This window comes from Sarcophilus harrisii, chromosome 4, assembly GCF_902635505.1.
Source record: "Sarcophilus harrisii chromosome 4, mSarHar1.11, whole genome shotgun sequence".
Lineage (NCBI taxonomy): Eukaryota > Metazoa > Chordata > Mammalia > Dasyuromorphia > Dasyuridae > Sarcophilus > Sarcophilus harrisii.
In genome coordinates, this window is record NC_045429.1 from 106,639,497 (window position 1) to 106,653,750 (window position 14,254).

The 14,254-nt window shown below is 38.7% G+C and overlaps 1 protein-coding gene and 1 long non-coding RNA gene across 4 annotated transcripts in view; one reads left to right on the forward strand and one right to left on the reverse strand.

The window, feature by feature from the left end:
- TRAF5 (TNF receptor associated factor 5) overlaps positions 1 to 14,254 on the forward strand; it is a 47,758-nt gene continuing 33,504 nt past the window's right edge. The window contains exon 1 of one of the 3 annotated variants that reach the window (XM_031937321.1): positions 1 to 308. Coding sequence is in view for 1 of the 3 variants with exons in the window: in XM_031937319.1 (XP_031793179.1) it covers positions 722 to 777 (56 nt within the window). In the remaining 2 variants the exon portion in view is untranslated. Of the gene's footprint in view, positions 778 to 14,254 lie in introns of all 3 variants that reach the window. The other 2 variants (XM_031937319.1, XM_031937320.1) reach the window with 2 other exon arrangements.
- LOC116419106 lies at positions 2,446 to 4,423 on the reverse strand. Its single transcript, XR_004229364.1, has 2 exons — positions 4,371 to 4,423; positions 2,446 to 2,532 (listed from the first exon to the last, which is right to left on the reverse strand). It is a non-coding gene; the product is annotated as an uncharacterized LOC116419106 (long non-coding RNA).

The window sequence follows — 14,254 nt, forward strand, 5'->3', positions numbered from 1 at the left end:
GGAGGTGAGGGAGGAGGAGGTGAGAGAGTTTCCTCCTTAACTTCAGCAGCCCGCGGCCCCACCCCATCCTTCTCCCCTCAGACTTGTCTCTCCGCCGCCTCCTCCTCCTCCGCCCCCCGCTCCCCACCCCCCAACGTGCGGCTTGGGGCTGAGTCGCCTCCCAGCTCTTTTGGTCTCCTCAGAACAGCCCAAGCTGCGTCCCAGCAGGAACCGTACGCCCGGGCTGCGGCTCGGGGGCCCTGTAAGGTCCCGGGCGCCAACGGGGCCCCGAAGCGAATCCCAGTCCCGGAGGCAGCTCCCGGACCGAGGTAGGGCGCGCCCCGGGAGGTGCCCGGAGGCAGCTCCCGGACCGAGGTAGGGCGCCGCCCGGGAGGTGTCCCGAGGCTGGCGGGGCGTCAGGGGAGGGGATGCAAGGAGACGGAGCTCCCTCCTGCCCCATCCCTGCCGCTCTGAAACCGAAAGCGCTGTGGGCTGAGGACCACTTCCTCTCGCTGGCCCGGCCCAGACGGGGCTGTAAGGGCGACCTCCCTTGGCCAGGCCAGGCCGGGGCTGGGACCCCCGCTGCCGAGTTATCCGGGCCGGGGCCCGGCGGAGCCCGCCCCGGGCCGGGACTGGCAGCTGCCCTCCCGGGAGGCAGACAGGAAGTTTCATACATCCCCCCTGCTTCGCGCCGGGGGGCTGGGGAGAGAGGAACGAGGAGCTCTCCCGCGCACAGGCAAGAATGATGGGACGGGGGGCTGAGAGAGAGCCCCAGGGCGGCCTGCGCGACTGTGGAAGGTATCTAAGGGTCCGGACCTCGGGTCCTCGGGCCGCTCTCTCGGTGGCGAGGTGTTGGGCTAATCATTCACAGGGACGCGTTGCTAGGGGCTGGGGGCCCCTCTCTGGGGCGGGCCAGGGGTGACCGGACAGATTCCCAAGGCGAGCTCCGAAGTGTTGTTGCACAAAGCGGAAAAAGCGCAGGCCAACTAACGTTCGCCCCGGGGCGTCGGGGGTCTGGAGACCGGGGCAGCCTGCAGCCAGGAGCTAGCTGGCTTCTGCCCGAGGCGATTGTAGCGCCGCTTTTTTGCTACGGCCCGTAAGGCAGGAGGAACTACTTTTATCTCCACTCCGCAGATGAAGGAACCGAGACTCGGAATGAATTTTTCAAGATTACAAAACGAAGTCCCAGAACTAAGATTACCGTGAGGAGAACCATTGGTCGAGGCTTCTCAGTTCCATTCAGCAAAAATTTATTAAGCACACACCCTACGTAGGACCTGGGACACAAACAAAAAGGAAAATCCCTAAGCACTTTATATTCTACTGGGGGGATAGAATTGGTAGAGCCTTAAGTAAATACAAAGTAATTTAACGAGAGGTAATTAACACCTGAGCGAGGGGGCAGGAACCTAGATAAAGCACTCTGAAAGGAAAAGCACTCTGAACTGTGATTTAAAAGAAGCTAGCAATGATACGTCACAGAAATTAGGAAAGGAGTACCAGATGTAGGGGACAAAAGTATGGAGCTAGAGATGCAATGTCCTGGACGGGGACCAGCAAGTAGTCCCCTTTTGCTAGAATGGAGTGTGTGAAGGAGAGGCATTTGAATTAAGATTTCAGAGGTAGCAGTGGAACAGGTTGTGACTGAAGCAGTTAAACACCCCATCCGGGGTGTAACTAAACCTGTGATGTCTGATATCTCCACTTTGGGTCAAGTCCTCATGAACAAAATGAAGTGTGCGAAGCCATTTACTTGCATGTAATTAATGCCTTTTATCTTCCTTTGGGTGTTTCCTTACAGAGAAGTTTGAGGAGACAATACAGAAAGGAAGGAAAAGAGAATAAGTAATTTTATAGTACCTACTGTGTGCCGGCTGTTTTACAAATAGGGTCTCAGTTGTTCCTCATATCGACCTTGGTCGTAAATGTTGTTGAAGTCAAGTGACTTGCCCAGGTCCATGCAGCTAGTTAAGTGTCTGAGAGTGGATTTGAACTCGGCTCTTCCTGACTTCAGACCCAACACTTTATTTACCTATTTTCAAAACTATAATGTTTGATAGATCCTTGAAGGTAAAATGTTTGACTACATACTTTTATCCTGTGTGTGCATGTGTTTTAATAAGATCAACACTATTATGTTAATTTTGTACAGTTTGCAAAATTTCCTCATTTCCTCAAGTCACAGTGTTTACTGGAACCAAGTTTTACCTCTACTTTATATCCATAAAGTCTTTTACAGAATTCTGTCCCTTCTGAAAGATTTAGTTTTTTATGCTTTTGCTCCCTTTTCTGCTTATTTTTGAAGTTCTGGATGTTAAAACTGAAAAAAATTTCTCTCCAGGTGAAATCGATCCGGTTCTTTTTTCCCATTTTCTTGCACACAAGTCTATTACCTCCATATTTTACTTCGTACCTCTCCTGACAGTTTTCATCCCAACATATTCTGCCAAGTTTTTCAGCCTTCCATTACACAGGCAACATTATCAGTTTTGGTGCTGGGGGAATAAGGATATCCACAAATCCAAAAGTCTCCTCATTGATGGTTGTTTCCCCCTTCAGAGAACCAGAGAGAGAAGAATTTATATTTGTTATTCAGATATTCACTATTGAAAATTCTCAATCACTATGATATTTATTGAAAGTGTGAGCCTAATAATATAAAGAAATTCAAGATGCCAGTTTTCTTAGCACTACTGAAAAAAAAAAGAAGCTGATTCTGATACAAACACCTAGACAAGATTGGGTCAGAATAAAAAGGGGAAGATGAATGGGAAAAAATTAATACCTTGAATACTAGAAAATATGAAACTTCAAAAAATTTTAGTTTGGAAAATTTCTCAGAGCCACACATATTAATAGTAATATTAGCATCCCCCATTTGAGAAAGTATGTGATAATAAAAAAAAAAGTAGTTACTACAAATTCAGTAAATGAGTGTATATTTACTAATCACAAGAAAACCTACATATATTAGGAAAATGTTAATATTTCTCTGCAAGCCGCATATTTTTCTAGAGCTGTATAAACGTCAAAATTCTAATGCTGGACATACTTTTTGAATTTATGGACACCTCAAAATAACTTGTGTCCCCCCTTCTCCCCATATCCTCAGGGATTTATAAACCACCGAAGATGGAAGCCACTTCAGACACCATGACTTATTATAGTTCTTTCAAGTCTAAAAACTGGCTAGCATAAGAATGGATAGCAGCAGTCACTGGCCATCTCTGAACAGACCTTGGTCGAATGCCCAGTGTGTGCAGACACATGTACTGCATGGTAGGGATTTAAAGGAGGAAATCTGGTACCTACCTCTCTTTCACTTTATGATATTGAGAGTAAAGGACTCTAGAATATTGCAAGACAAATAATTTGCTGAATATTAGGGAACTCTATGCCAAACCTGAGCTCTTTGATGTTTGAGGTAGGGGATTGGTAGAAAGCCAGTTTGACTAGACAGCCCCTTGGGGACCAGTTATTACCTCAAATATCCTTGAAATTATTAGAAATATTCTTTGCTTTAGATAAATAATATTTCCCTCTCATACCCCACCCCCTTTCAATATATTTTCTCATATTAAATCTAGTCCTAGGTCTGATCTCCCTTGTGGATTAAGACATGTAGGAATTATTTGTACTCAGTCCACATCCCTGAAGCAGGAGAGCAAAGGGTTCATAGTGAACTAAAAGAAGTGAAATCTATCTAGAAAGGAAAGAGAATGGTTTAAGTGGAGATCCATGAGAGAAAATGCCTGCCAAAGTCAAAGCAAACCGAGGCAACCCAAACAGAGGGCTAAGAAGAGAGTGAACTGAATCTGATGTAAATTAAATAGTTCTGAACCCAGTAGTAAATACTCATAGAGAAAGCTCAGGGAAATACCCCTGACAGAGAAGTGCAAAGCCTCAGTGACTGATAGATTGCCTCATGTAAATTGCTAGCTAGAGAGAGTGTCTTTTTAAGGCCCTAATGTGTTGGCTATATCCAGCCCTCCATCAGGTTTATCTGCCTCTTGCTCCACACAGATTTTACAGATGGAAAAAGCTAAAGCACTTTGAGAGTCATCATCTGGGTTATTTAATTACAGAACCCCTTAAGACTAATGCCCAGCCCCAAGACATTGTACATTACTGTTTCCTAATCATGAATCCACCAACTAGAATCAGCAAATTTTTACTGATCAGAAAAACCTGTGCTAGAAAAGGCAGTTACTTAAAATGTACAAACGTTTAAAAATTAAATTAAAAAACACTGAATAGAGTCTTGAGCATGAAATCAGGAAAGTTTGAGTTCAAATTCAACTCAGATACTTCCTGTATCTCTGAGTAAATCATTTCCCCATTGTTTGCTTCAATTTCCTCATCAATAAAATGGGGATAATAATAGTACCTACCTCCAAGAGTTATGAGAATTAAATGAGATAATGCACAGTGCCTGGCATATAGTCAACACTATATATTGTTGTTCGGTCATTTCAGTCACGTCTGACTCTCTGTGACCTCATTTGGAATTTTCTTGGCAAAGATACTGGAATGGTTTGCCATTTCCTACTTTAGCTCTTTTTCCATTTGAGGGAACTGAGGCAAACTGGGTGAAGTGACCAAGGGTCACCTGGCTAGTAGCTGAGGCCAGATGTAAATGTTAGCTATTATTCATATGGTACAAAGTAGGCTGGAACTGGTGTGAAAGGACCCCAGCTTAAACCATACCTCTATCACCTACTACATTTGTGACCTTGAGTAAAGTCAGAGTGGATAGAGTCCTGGACTTGGAGTCAGGCATCCCTGGGTTCAGATGTTTAAAAGGGATAGTAATCCTTTTAATTCCCCCTTTGGGGGAGGGACTTGAGGGAAGGAGATAGTAGTATATATAAATTTCTGAGTTATGGTATAAAGATGTCAGACATAAGAGACCTAGGGCCAGCAACACTCTCAATGTGACCAGACTCAGTTAAAATGTAATTGGAGAACATTTAATAAAATACAATAGAATCTAGATGATGTTTAGATGTGATTTTCTAAGTTAGTGTGCATCAGCTGAGAACCATAGGTATAGTTTGCTGGGCCAGATTTCTAATTGAGTTTAAATGGAGTGGATAAGAGAGCTATTCTATTTCAGGAAATCCTGAGTTCCTACAGGCTGTAAGATTTAAGGGGTCAGTGCTCCCAGGCCAAGGCTGTCAGTTGGGAAGGAGGCGTTAATAGAAGGGGTTTTCTTATCATATTCTCTATATCAAAGAAATTCTAGGTCTGGTCCAAAATGTAAATTCTTTGTAAATGTTGGAGTACCCAATGTACTCCATTGTACAATGTCAGCTGTTAAACCACTTAATCTTTCTGGGCCTCATTGATTGTTGTAATTAAGGGATTTCACTTAATGACCTCTGAGGTCTCTTCTAGGGGATCTCTCTCTTTTTTCTCCCCATGATTCCTCTGTCATCTTTTTTTGTCTCCATGATCTCCCTTTCTTGGATCCTTGTCCCTAATCCATGGATCTCAAACAATACTTGTGTTGAAGCTGAGGAGGGTGGGGTTACCCAGAGTATTGAATTGAGATATTTTACTGGTTTAAAATGTAATTTTAGTTGGAAAACAGTTTTGGAGTATTATCTCGCTTTCTAGAGAAGCTGGATTCTACTTTGTCAATAGCTTGGTAGAATGAGAAAAGTGCCTCTGGCTTTGGGAATCAAAAGGTTCAAATCCTATCTTTGATGCTACCTTGTGACTATTGGGCAAAGCATTTAATCTCTGTGGGTGCTGGTTTCTTCAGCTGTAAAATTCATGGGTAGGACTAGATTGCCTCTGAGATGCTTTCCAGTTCTGCATCTCTGATGTCATCTTTTCTTGTCTGGCAAAAAACTCATCTTAGGAATTATGGCTTCGTTTTGTACAACTGCCAAGAACCTGAAACATATTTCAGTAGAAACACCTGTAATTTAAGAATCATATGTTAGTTCCTTCTGGAGTAATGTTTACTCAGTATCACCAATAAGCCTTGAAACCTCCTAGGGCTTACAGTTGGGGCAACAGGTGCCCTCCCATAACAAGAGCCCAATTTGTCAATCAACAAATATTTATTAAGTCCATATTATGTATCAGGCACTGTGCCAAGCATTAGGGATATCAAAAAAAAAAAATCCTCAAGGAGTATAGATTTTAATGGGGGAAAGAGAAGAATAGTGAATAGGACAAACATTTAATAGGAATCAAATTAAGTTTCATCGGGGAAAAAAAAAGATTCCAACAAGTAAAAGTCAGACGAAAATAATCCTAAAAGCTAAGATATCACTAGCTATAATAATAATAAGACAAAAAAATTGAAGAATTAGAAATAGGAAGGGAGGAAACAAAACTATCACTTTTTGCAGACACTGGGTTGCCATACTTAGAAAATTCTAAAGAATCAACTAAAAACCAAATTAAAACAATTAACAACTTTAGCAAAATTGCAGGATATAAAAGAAACACAAATCATAAGCATGTCTATATATGATCAACGAAGTCTAGGAGGAAAAGATAGAGAAATTCTGGAAAGAAAAAACTGGAGACAATATTTGGTATTCTCCTTGCCAAGACAAACCCAGGAACACAAAGTCAAATCTAAAAACTGGAAAAATATTAATTATTTGTGGGGAGGCTGAGCCAACATAAAAAAAATGACAATTCTACCTAAATTAATTTATTCAATATCATATCAAACTATCAAAAATTATTTTAGAGAGATAGAAAAAACAATGACAAAATTCATCTGAAAAAACAAATAGTCAAGAATATCAAGGGAACCCATTGGGGAAAAAAAAATGTGAAGGAAGACAGTATAATTGCACCAGATTTCAATTGTATAGAAACTGATAATCATGAAAACAATCTGTGACTAATGGAATAGTGGATCAGTGGATTAGATTAGATAAGTGATCATAGTACGCTAGCATTTGATAAACCCAAAGATGCCCGCTTTTGGTACAAGAATTCACTATTTGACAAAAACTGCTGCAAAAACAGGAAGGTGGTTTGGCAGAAACTAGGTATATAAGCCAACATCTCACATCATATACCAAGATAAGGTCAAAATGGATTTATGATTTAGACATAATGGATGATAGAAAATTAAGGGAACATGGGAAATTTTACCTGTTAGAGCTAGTTAAGATTATGAGTACATTTCCCAATTGATAGTCAAAGGATATGAATGAGCAGTTTTCAGAAGAAGAAATCAAAGCTATCTATAGTCATATGAAAATATGATCTAAATCACTGTTGATTCCAGAAATGTAAATTAAAATAACAGAGATACCACCTCACATCTATCAGGTTGGCTAACAAGATAAAAGAAGAAAATGAAAAATGATGGGAGAGATATGGGGAGAAAAGAGATATTAAAGTGCTATTAATGGAGTTGTAAACGCATCTAATCATTCTGGAGAACATTTTGGAACCATGCCCAAAAGGCTATAAAACTGTCTTATCATTGGGGAATGGCTAAACAAACAGTAGCATAAAATTATGATGGAATACTATTGTGTTACAAGAAATGACAAGAAGGATTGTTTCAGAAAAATCTGGGAAGACATATATGAACTAATACAAAGTGAAGTGAGCAGAACCAGGAGTACGTTGTATTCAATAACAGCAATATTGTACAATGATAAATTGTGAATGACTTAGACATTCTGATCCATACAGTGATCTAAGACAGTTTTGAAGGACATATGAAAAATGCTGCCCATCTCCAGAGAGAAAATTGATGGAGTCTGAGTCTGAGTGCAAATTTAAGCATCATTTTCACTTTCTTTATTTTTTTTCAATATGACTAATAATGAGAATATGCTTTGCATGATTTCACGTGTACAATTGATTATCACATTTCTTATTTTCTCAATGGGTAAGGGAAGGAGAAGGGAGGGAGGAGAGGTATTTGGAACTCAAAAAAAATTTTAAATGTGTTACAAATAGATTAAATAATAAGTTTATTTAGAACAAATAAAAAAAATCCAACAAATCCAAACTGTCAGAGAATCTGCAGAAGTTGAAGGAAAAGGATAATAAGCTAGTTAGGAAGTAATTCCACAAACTTGGTTCTGTATTTTGGTTAAGCAGGATGATAGGGGTGGGTAAGTAAAGGAAATTATTTTTCTAGGTAAGGCATGAGGAAAGGAGGAGGAAGGCATTCAGAAAACCTACCAATTCACTTCAAGGTTTCCTGCTTGGCCAAAAGTAACTTAAGAATAGGAAAAATGGATGAATGAGATCAATCCAGGGAGATTGGATTGGCCAATCCCAAAACTGACTGAGATATTCACAGAGAGAAGTGGGTTGTAAAGGAGGCAGATGCTGACTTGGGCTTTCCATCTTAGAGAAGAGTATGAATCTTGGTAGTTCCAGGCAACTTTAGTTGAGGACTAAATTAAAAGTTTAAGTACTACTCAGTCTGGTATTAGGTAGATTTAATTCTTGTGTTCCTGTCCAGCTACTTTCTTCTTCAATATCATTCTGAATTCTTATAGTCTAGAGAATGGAAAAATGAAGTAGAAGAAGAAAAAGGGAATGGTTCTTGGAAATGAGTTCCCAAACAAAGTGGTTGAGGTTTTGGGAAGAGCCACTAATAATTAAGGAAACTGATGGGGAAAGGGTGTTGTTGATTAAAGGTTGGTTAACTCAATCAGGCTGTATGAGAGACTAAAGAGGCCAAGAAGTACATTACCATAAGTCAGGGTGCAGGAGAAAGTTTGCAAATCATTGAAAAGCAAAAGAGTAGTTGGCACATAGTAAATGTTTAATAATTTTTTTCATTAGTTTCATTTCTTCATTCAAGAAGGTAAAAGCTCCTAGGATGGTTCTAAGCAGAGGAACTGGTTTCCTAGAATACTGCTTAATAAGGTCCAAGGTCAGATATTTTACTAAATGTCTGGGCCTATTAACTTTGTACATAGAAATTTTTATTCCCTTACTGCATAAATATCCATCTTGCAAACATTCTCATTTGGTCACAAGAGTTTTAGTGATTAGCAAAATTCATCCATGAAAGTAGAAAAATATATAGTCTAGGCAAAGTAATTGGAAGGGCAGGGGCAGTAGGAACTAGAAGGATCGGAATGGGAAAGATCTCTTGTAGGAAGTACTATTTGAGCTTTGAAGAAAGCTAGAGATTCTAAGAAGTTGAGATGAAGTGGGAAAGTATATTTCAGGTAACAGAGATAACCTATGTAGAGGATACAAAAGAGGGGATGTGAAGTACAGGGGAAAATTAGTAGGTCAGTAATGTGTGATGAGCTTGAAAATATGGGCTAGATAGTTCTAAGGATCTCATGATGATGAGCCATCTACACCCAGAGAAAGGACTGTGGGAACTGATGTGAATCACAACATAGCATTTTTACTTCTTTTTTTTGTTTTTAGCTTGAATTTTATTTTCTTTATCATTTTTCTTTCTTTTTGATTAGATTTTTCTTGTGCAGCAAGATAATTGTATAAATATGTATGTCTATATTTCATTTACATATATTTTTACCATGTTTAACATATATTGGATTACTTACCATCTAGGGGAGGAGGAGGTAGGTGAAAGAGGGGGAAATTTTGGAACACAAAGTTTTACAAGGGTCAATGTTGAAAAATTGTCCTTGCATATGTTTTGAAAAATAAAAAGCTTCAATAAAAAAAAAAATAAAGCTTGTGAAACAATCCTCTAAAAGAAAAAAAATTATGGGCTAGAGCCTTTTGATGCTAGAGTCAGTGGGGAAGCAATTGGAGCTTTTTGAGCAGGGAATAACATGGTATTTAAAGAATATCAATTTGGCAACTGGGTGAAAAAGTGGGAAGAGGCTTGAGGCAGGGAGAACAATTTGAAGGCTATTTTAGTGGCCATGTAAAGTGTGATGGATGGGGGCCTTAATCAGGCTAATGGCCATGTGATTGAAGAGAAGGGAAAGAGATATTGTAGAGAGAGACTCAACATGACCTGGCAATTCATTTGTTTATGTGGGATGAGTAAAGGTAAGAAGTCAGGGATGACTCTGAGGTTAAGAACATAAACGTCTGGAAACATAGAGATATCCTTGACAGAAATAGGAAAATTAGGAAGAAGGGGTAGGTTTTGGGAGAAAGACTGTGAGTTCTGTTTTGGTTATGTTGAATTTGAGATATCTTTGAGATGTCTAGTGGGAAGGCAGTGGTGAATGACTTGAGCTATGGGGCAAGGGGAGAAAGAGGATGGGAAAGAGAGAGGAAATTGGAGAGAGAAGTAGTATTAAAGGAAAGAGAAGAAGGAATGAAGAAAGAGAAGGAAGAGGAACTAAAAGGAAGGAGGAAAAAGAGAGAAAAGGAAGAGAAGAAGAGAAACATTTAATAAATGTTTCATAGGTACAAAGCATCATGCTAAATACTGGGAAAATAAACAGAAAACCAAGACAGTGCCTTCTTTTCAAGAGCTCACATTCTAATGAGAGATAATACAAATATAAATGCTGTCACCTACAAGTCAGATGGAAAAGTCCCATAGTCTTTAGGGTACAGTGGCAAAGCAGATCTTATGGCTTTTTCTTTACTGTCACTTCCACTGATAAAATCATATCATTTCCTGATGCCAAGTTCTTTGAGACTTTGGTGACAAGAGGTTTCATTTCTGGATCTTTTCTAGCTGCAGCTGTAGCTCCTATAAGAGCAGTTGCCAGTTGCTTCATAGGTTGATGACTAAGGACACTGGGCTGAAAGCACCGCTATTCAAAGGGCTCTCACATTTAATTTAACCTTCAAAAAAGTCTCTCAATTAAAGAATTTCAGTGAGCTTTGGTCCAATTTGTTAAAAAATTAAAAAAAAACTTTTTGATATTAGAGAAAAGAAGAACCTACTAGCTGAATTTCAACAAAACCATTATCTTTCTCCTAAACATTACTGGTGAATGAAATTGAAAAATGTGCACCATGATTTACTGCTTTCTTCCACATGGATCTATATATCTGTGAGAAATATTTTTTTCAGGCACTGATAGGAATTAGACCGTGATTTCATTGAGACAGGGAACTTCCACCTACATATATTACATCTACCAATGCAGGTGGGCTGGGCAGATTATAATCTCAGAGAGTTGCTTAGAGCACTGAAAATTTAAATGTCTTACCCACTCACTCATAGTCAGTATGCATCAGGTCTTCCTAGCTGGAAACCAGTTTTTTATTCACTACAGTAACTGGAACAGTCATTAAAACCAAACACCAAATTAAAATCCCACCTTTGCATTGCTATATCACAGTGTTGAGTCAAGATTTTCTAAAATAATGAACTTTATTCAGTCATTACTGAATTACAATAATGTTATTTTAGTAATAGCCAAAAGGCATTTATACCATTTGATAAATAAAATTGGGAATTCATTTTGGAAATTTCTTCATTTTCATCTTTTTCATTCTTTTAAAATTCTATTTTTACATATGTTTTTGAATCATATCTTACGTAATGTATACATTGAAATGCATCAGATGAATTTCAAATATATATGATATGCAGTACATATACGTAATAAATATACATATATTGAGGGTGTCCTTTTTAACTAATGTAGATGCACAGTCAAAAGTTTGGAGATGAATACTCTGAGGTTTCTTCTAGCTCTAAGTCTCTGATTCTATCTTTCTAAGTGCTAAGGAGAATTAAAGGTGGGGTCAAAATTTAGTGGGGGGTTATTCCAATTATTTCTGAAGGAATAATGCAAAAACTTTTATACTTCTGGTAGATAGGATTGAATGTAGTTTTGATATGTATTGAACTGCAACTATGTTAGTCATGTAAAATAGTTCAGCATTCCAAGTTAGTGGTAAAGACATGTCTAAAAATCTAGATAAAAGAAGGAAAAGGTCATGTTTGGGGAAAAGGGAATGGATTGCTGAGGTTAGGACAGATTTGGATTGAGGCTGGGGTAATAAAGGGGAGTAACAGGAGATGAGCGCTTGATCTTCTTGGCCACATTTCATGAAGATGCCATGGCGTTGGGACCTTTCCCAGGTATGTATGTGGGCAGGTGGATTCTGAGAGTATAGTTGGTTCCTGTTTCTTGGCTAGACAGACTGTCTTGGTTCTAGGAATTCCTTTTCTGTAACTTAATACTCCATTTGGATTAAATTGACTTGCAGACAGGCAAAATGATTTCAAAAAAAAGAAAGAAAAGAAAAGAAAATCAGTAGGGATAAGATAAAGAAAAGATATTTGGGAATAAAAGACAAAGCCCTAACTCAGTCTAGAATTCAAGATAATTTTCAGGTCATTTTCCCCCCATTTTGCCTACTTTTTTTATAAGTTAATCTCTTGTTACTCCTCAAAATAGATGCCCCTACTTCAGCCAAGCTTTTTCATTTTCTCTCTTTTATAAATGTCATGCTCATTCCTCTCTTTCATTTCTGTGTCTGTGGTAACCTTACTGTAAGCCAGCAGTACATACCTTTCCCTTCCTTCAGAACGTGTTCAAACATCATCTCTTGTGGGAGGCCTTCAATGACTAATCCTACTCAAATTAATCCATCACTTCTTATGTGTCCTCTCAGGATTGACATATAGTTTATATTCTCTCATCTGGCACTTAATCATATGGCCCTTATAAAATTATGAGTTTAGTTGTTTCTTTGGTGCCTTCCCATCTTCCTTTCTCTACCCTTCAACTGCTACTAAGTTATTGACTGTTAATAATTCTTTAAGTTTACTATCTGGTAAAAGACTCCTAGATCTTTTTTTAATGTGAACTACTATCTGGTTGTTTGCTTTGTATAACAGTATGAGCAGGAGCCATTCAGTAGAGTAGCTTGGAAAGCTTTGTTTGATAAGAAGTCACTCCAGGATCTTCCCAGAGAACATAATATTCATACAAATCTGAGTAGTGCATCCTGACACTGAAACAGCATAATCAAAAAGGGAAATTCAGAAAAAATGAACACATGGTATAGAATCAAGAAATCCCCCTTGACCCCCAAGGTAACAGTTACAACAGGGATTAATACTTGGCCTAAGTTGCTCAATATACCTGGAATTTTGGAGTAGGGAGGTCTTTTTTTATGAAATTCTAACCCTTGCCCAGTTATGTACTTGGTGGGCTCTGGACAGCTTTTTCTTTCCTAGAGGGGTCTGTGGGCTGTGGTCTGTGGAGTTGTGAGGATGTTAAAAGATGTAAATCACAAAGCATTTGGTAAGTATTGATGCTGTCAATTTCTAGTGGATATAGCTATTCCTTTAAAAATTGAAATATATACTCCAAGATTTTTATCATTAGTTTTCAGGGAATTCAATGATTTTTAAATTATCTCTTGACCTGTTTCCAGTCAATTTTTAATGTCAGCTTACATTTTCTTTTATTTGTCAATCTATCCCTTTTAATATTTTATTTTATTAATGTTTCATATATTATATAATTACATATAATAATTAATATAATTATATTAATGTTTTGATATTTCTTGCTATCTTACTTATTTCTTTTTGATATATTCTAGTTTTCAGGGAGTTGATTGTTAGACAAGGTTTACCACTATCTCTTCTAAACCATTCTTCTGATTCTTTCCTCAAGAGCTTTTATTCTAAATCTCTTGCTTTATTTCTTCCAAGTAGTCATTATAGCCTTTGTGGGAAAATGCTGTTTTTTCTTTGGATTATTGCTTGCAGTTATTTGAGAGTTACTTTTTGCTTTTTTAGGAGGGAATTTCTAAGTTTGTAACAATTTTTGGTGCTACTTGGTGTTTTCTTTGACTTGTTCAGCTTTGTTTCCTGAATTGGGGCTTCATTCTAATGCCAGGCCCTGCTACAATTTTGGATAGAATGGTTGATCCTGTTTAGTTCTTTACCACCTTGGCTTTGACCCAGTGTAGTCTTGCCCTAAGTCTCTTGGGATCCTGCATTAACCTCCATCTCCCAGGGTTAGTCCTTTCTGGATCTTTGAGATTCAAGTTCCCTTGTAGTATCCCAGGATAGATGGGATGCTGAGTCCTGAATCCCTGGGCTATTAGAATCTCTGCCTTAGTATACCCATATAGATTGTTATAATTCTCAAAAGCCTCACTGTGGGTTTCAAAGTGCCCTGGGACTTTATGGGGTTGAAGAGTTTCTGCTCTTGCTTCCTCTGAACAAAGAATCTTGCAAACTACATGTGTCTCTGATCCTTCTCCTGTCCTGCTGTGAGGTGATGGGTTTATTTGCCTGCATTGATGCTTTCTTTGGGGGCATCCCTCTTCCATATTGCTTGTAGGCTGCTGGCTAACTTTTTGTTTGGTTCTGGGGTGGAAGAGATTATTTATTATAGTT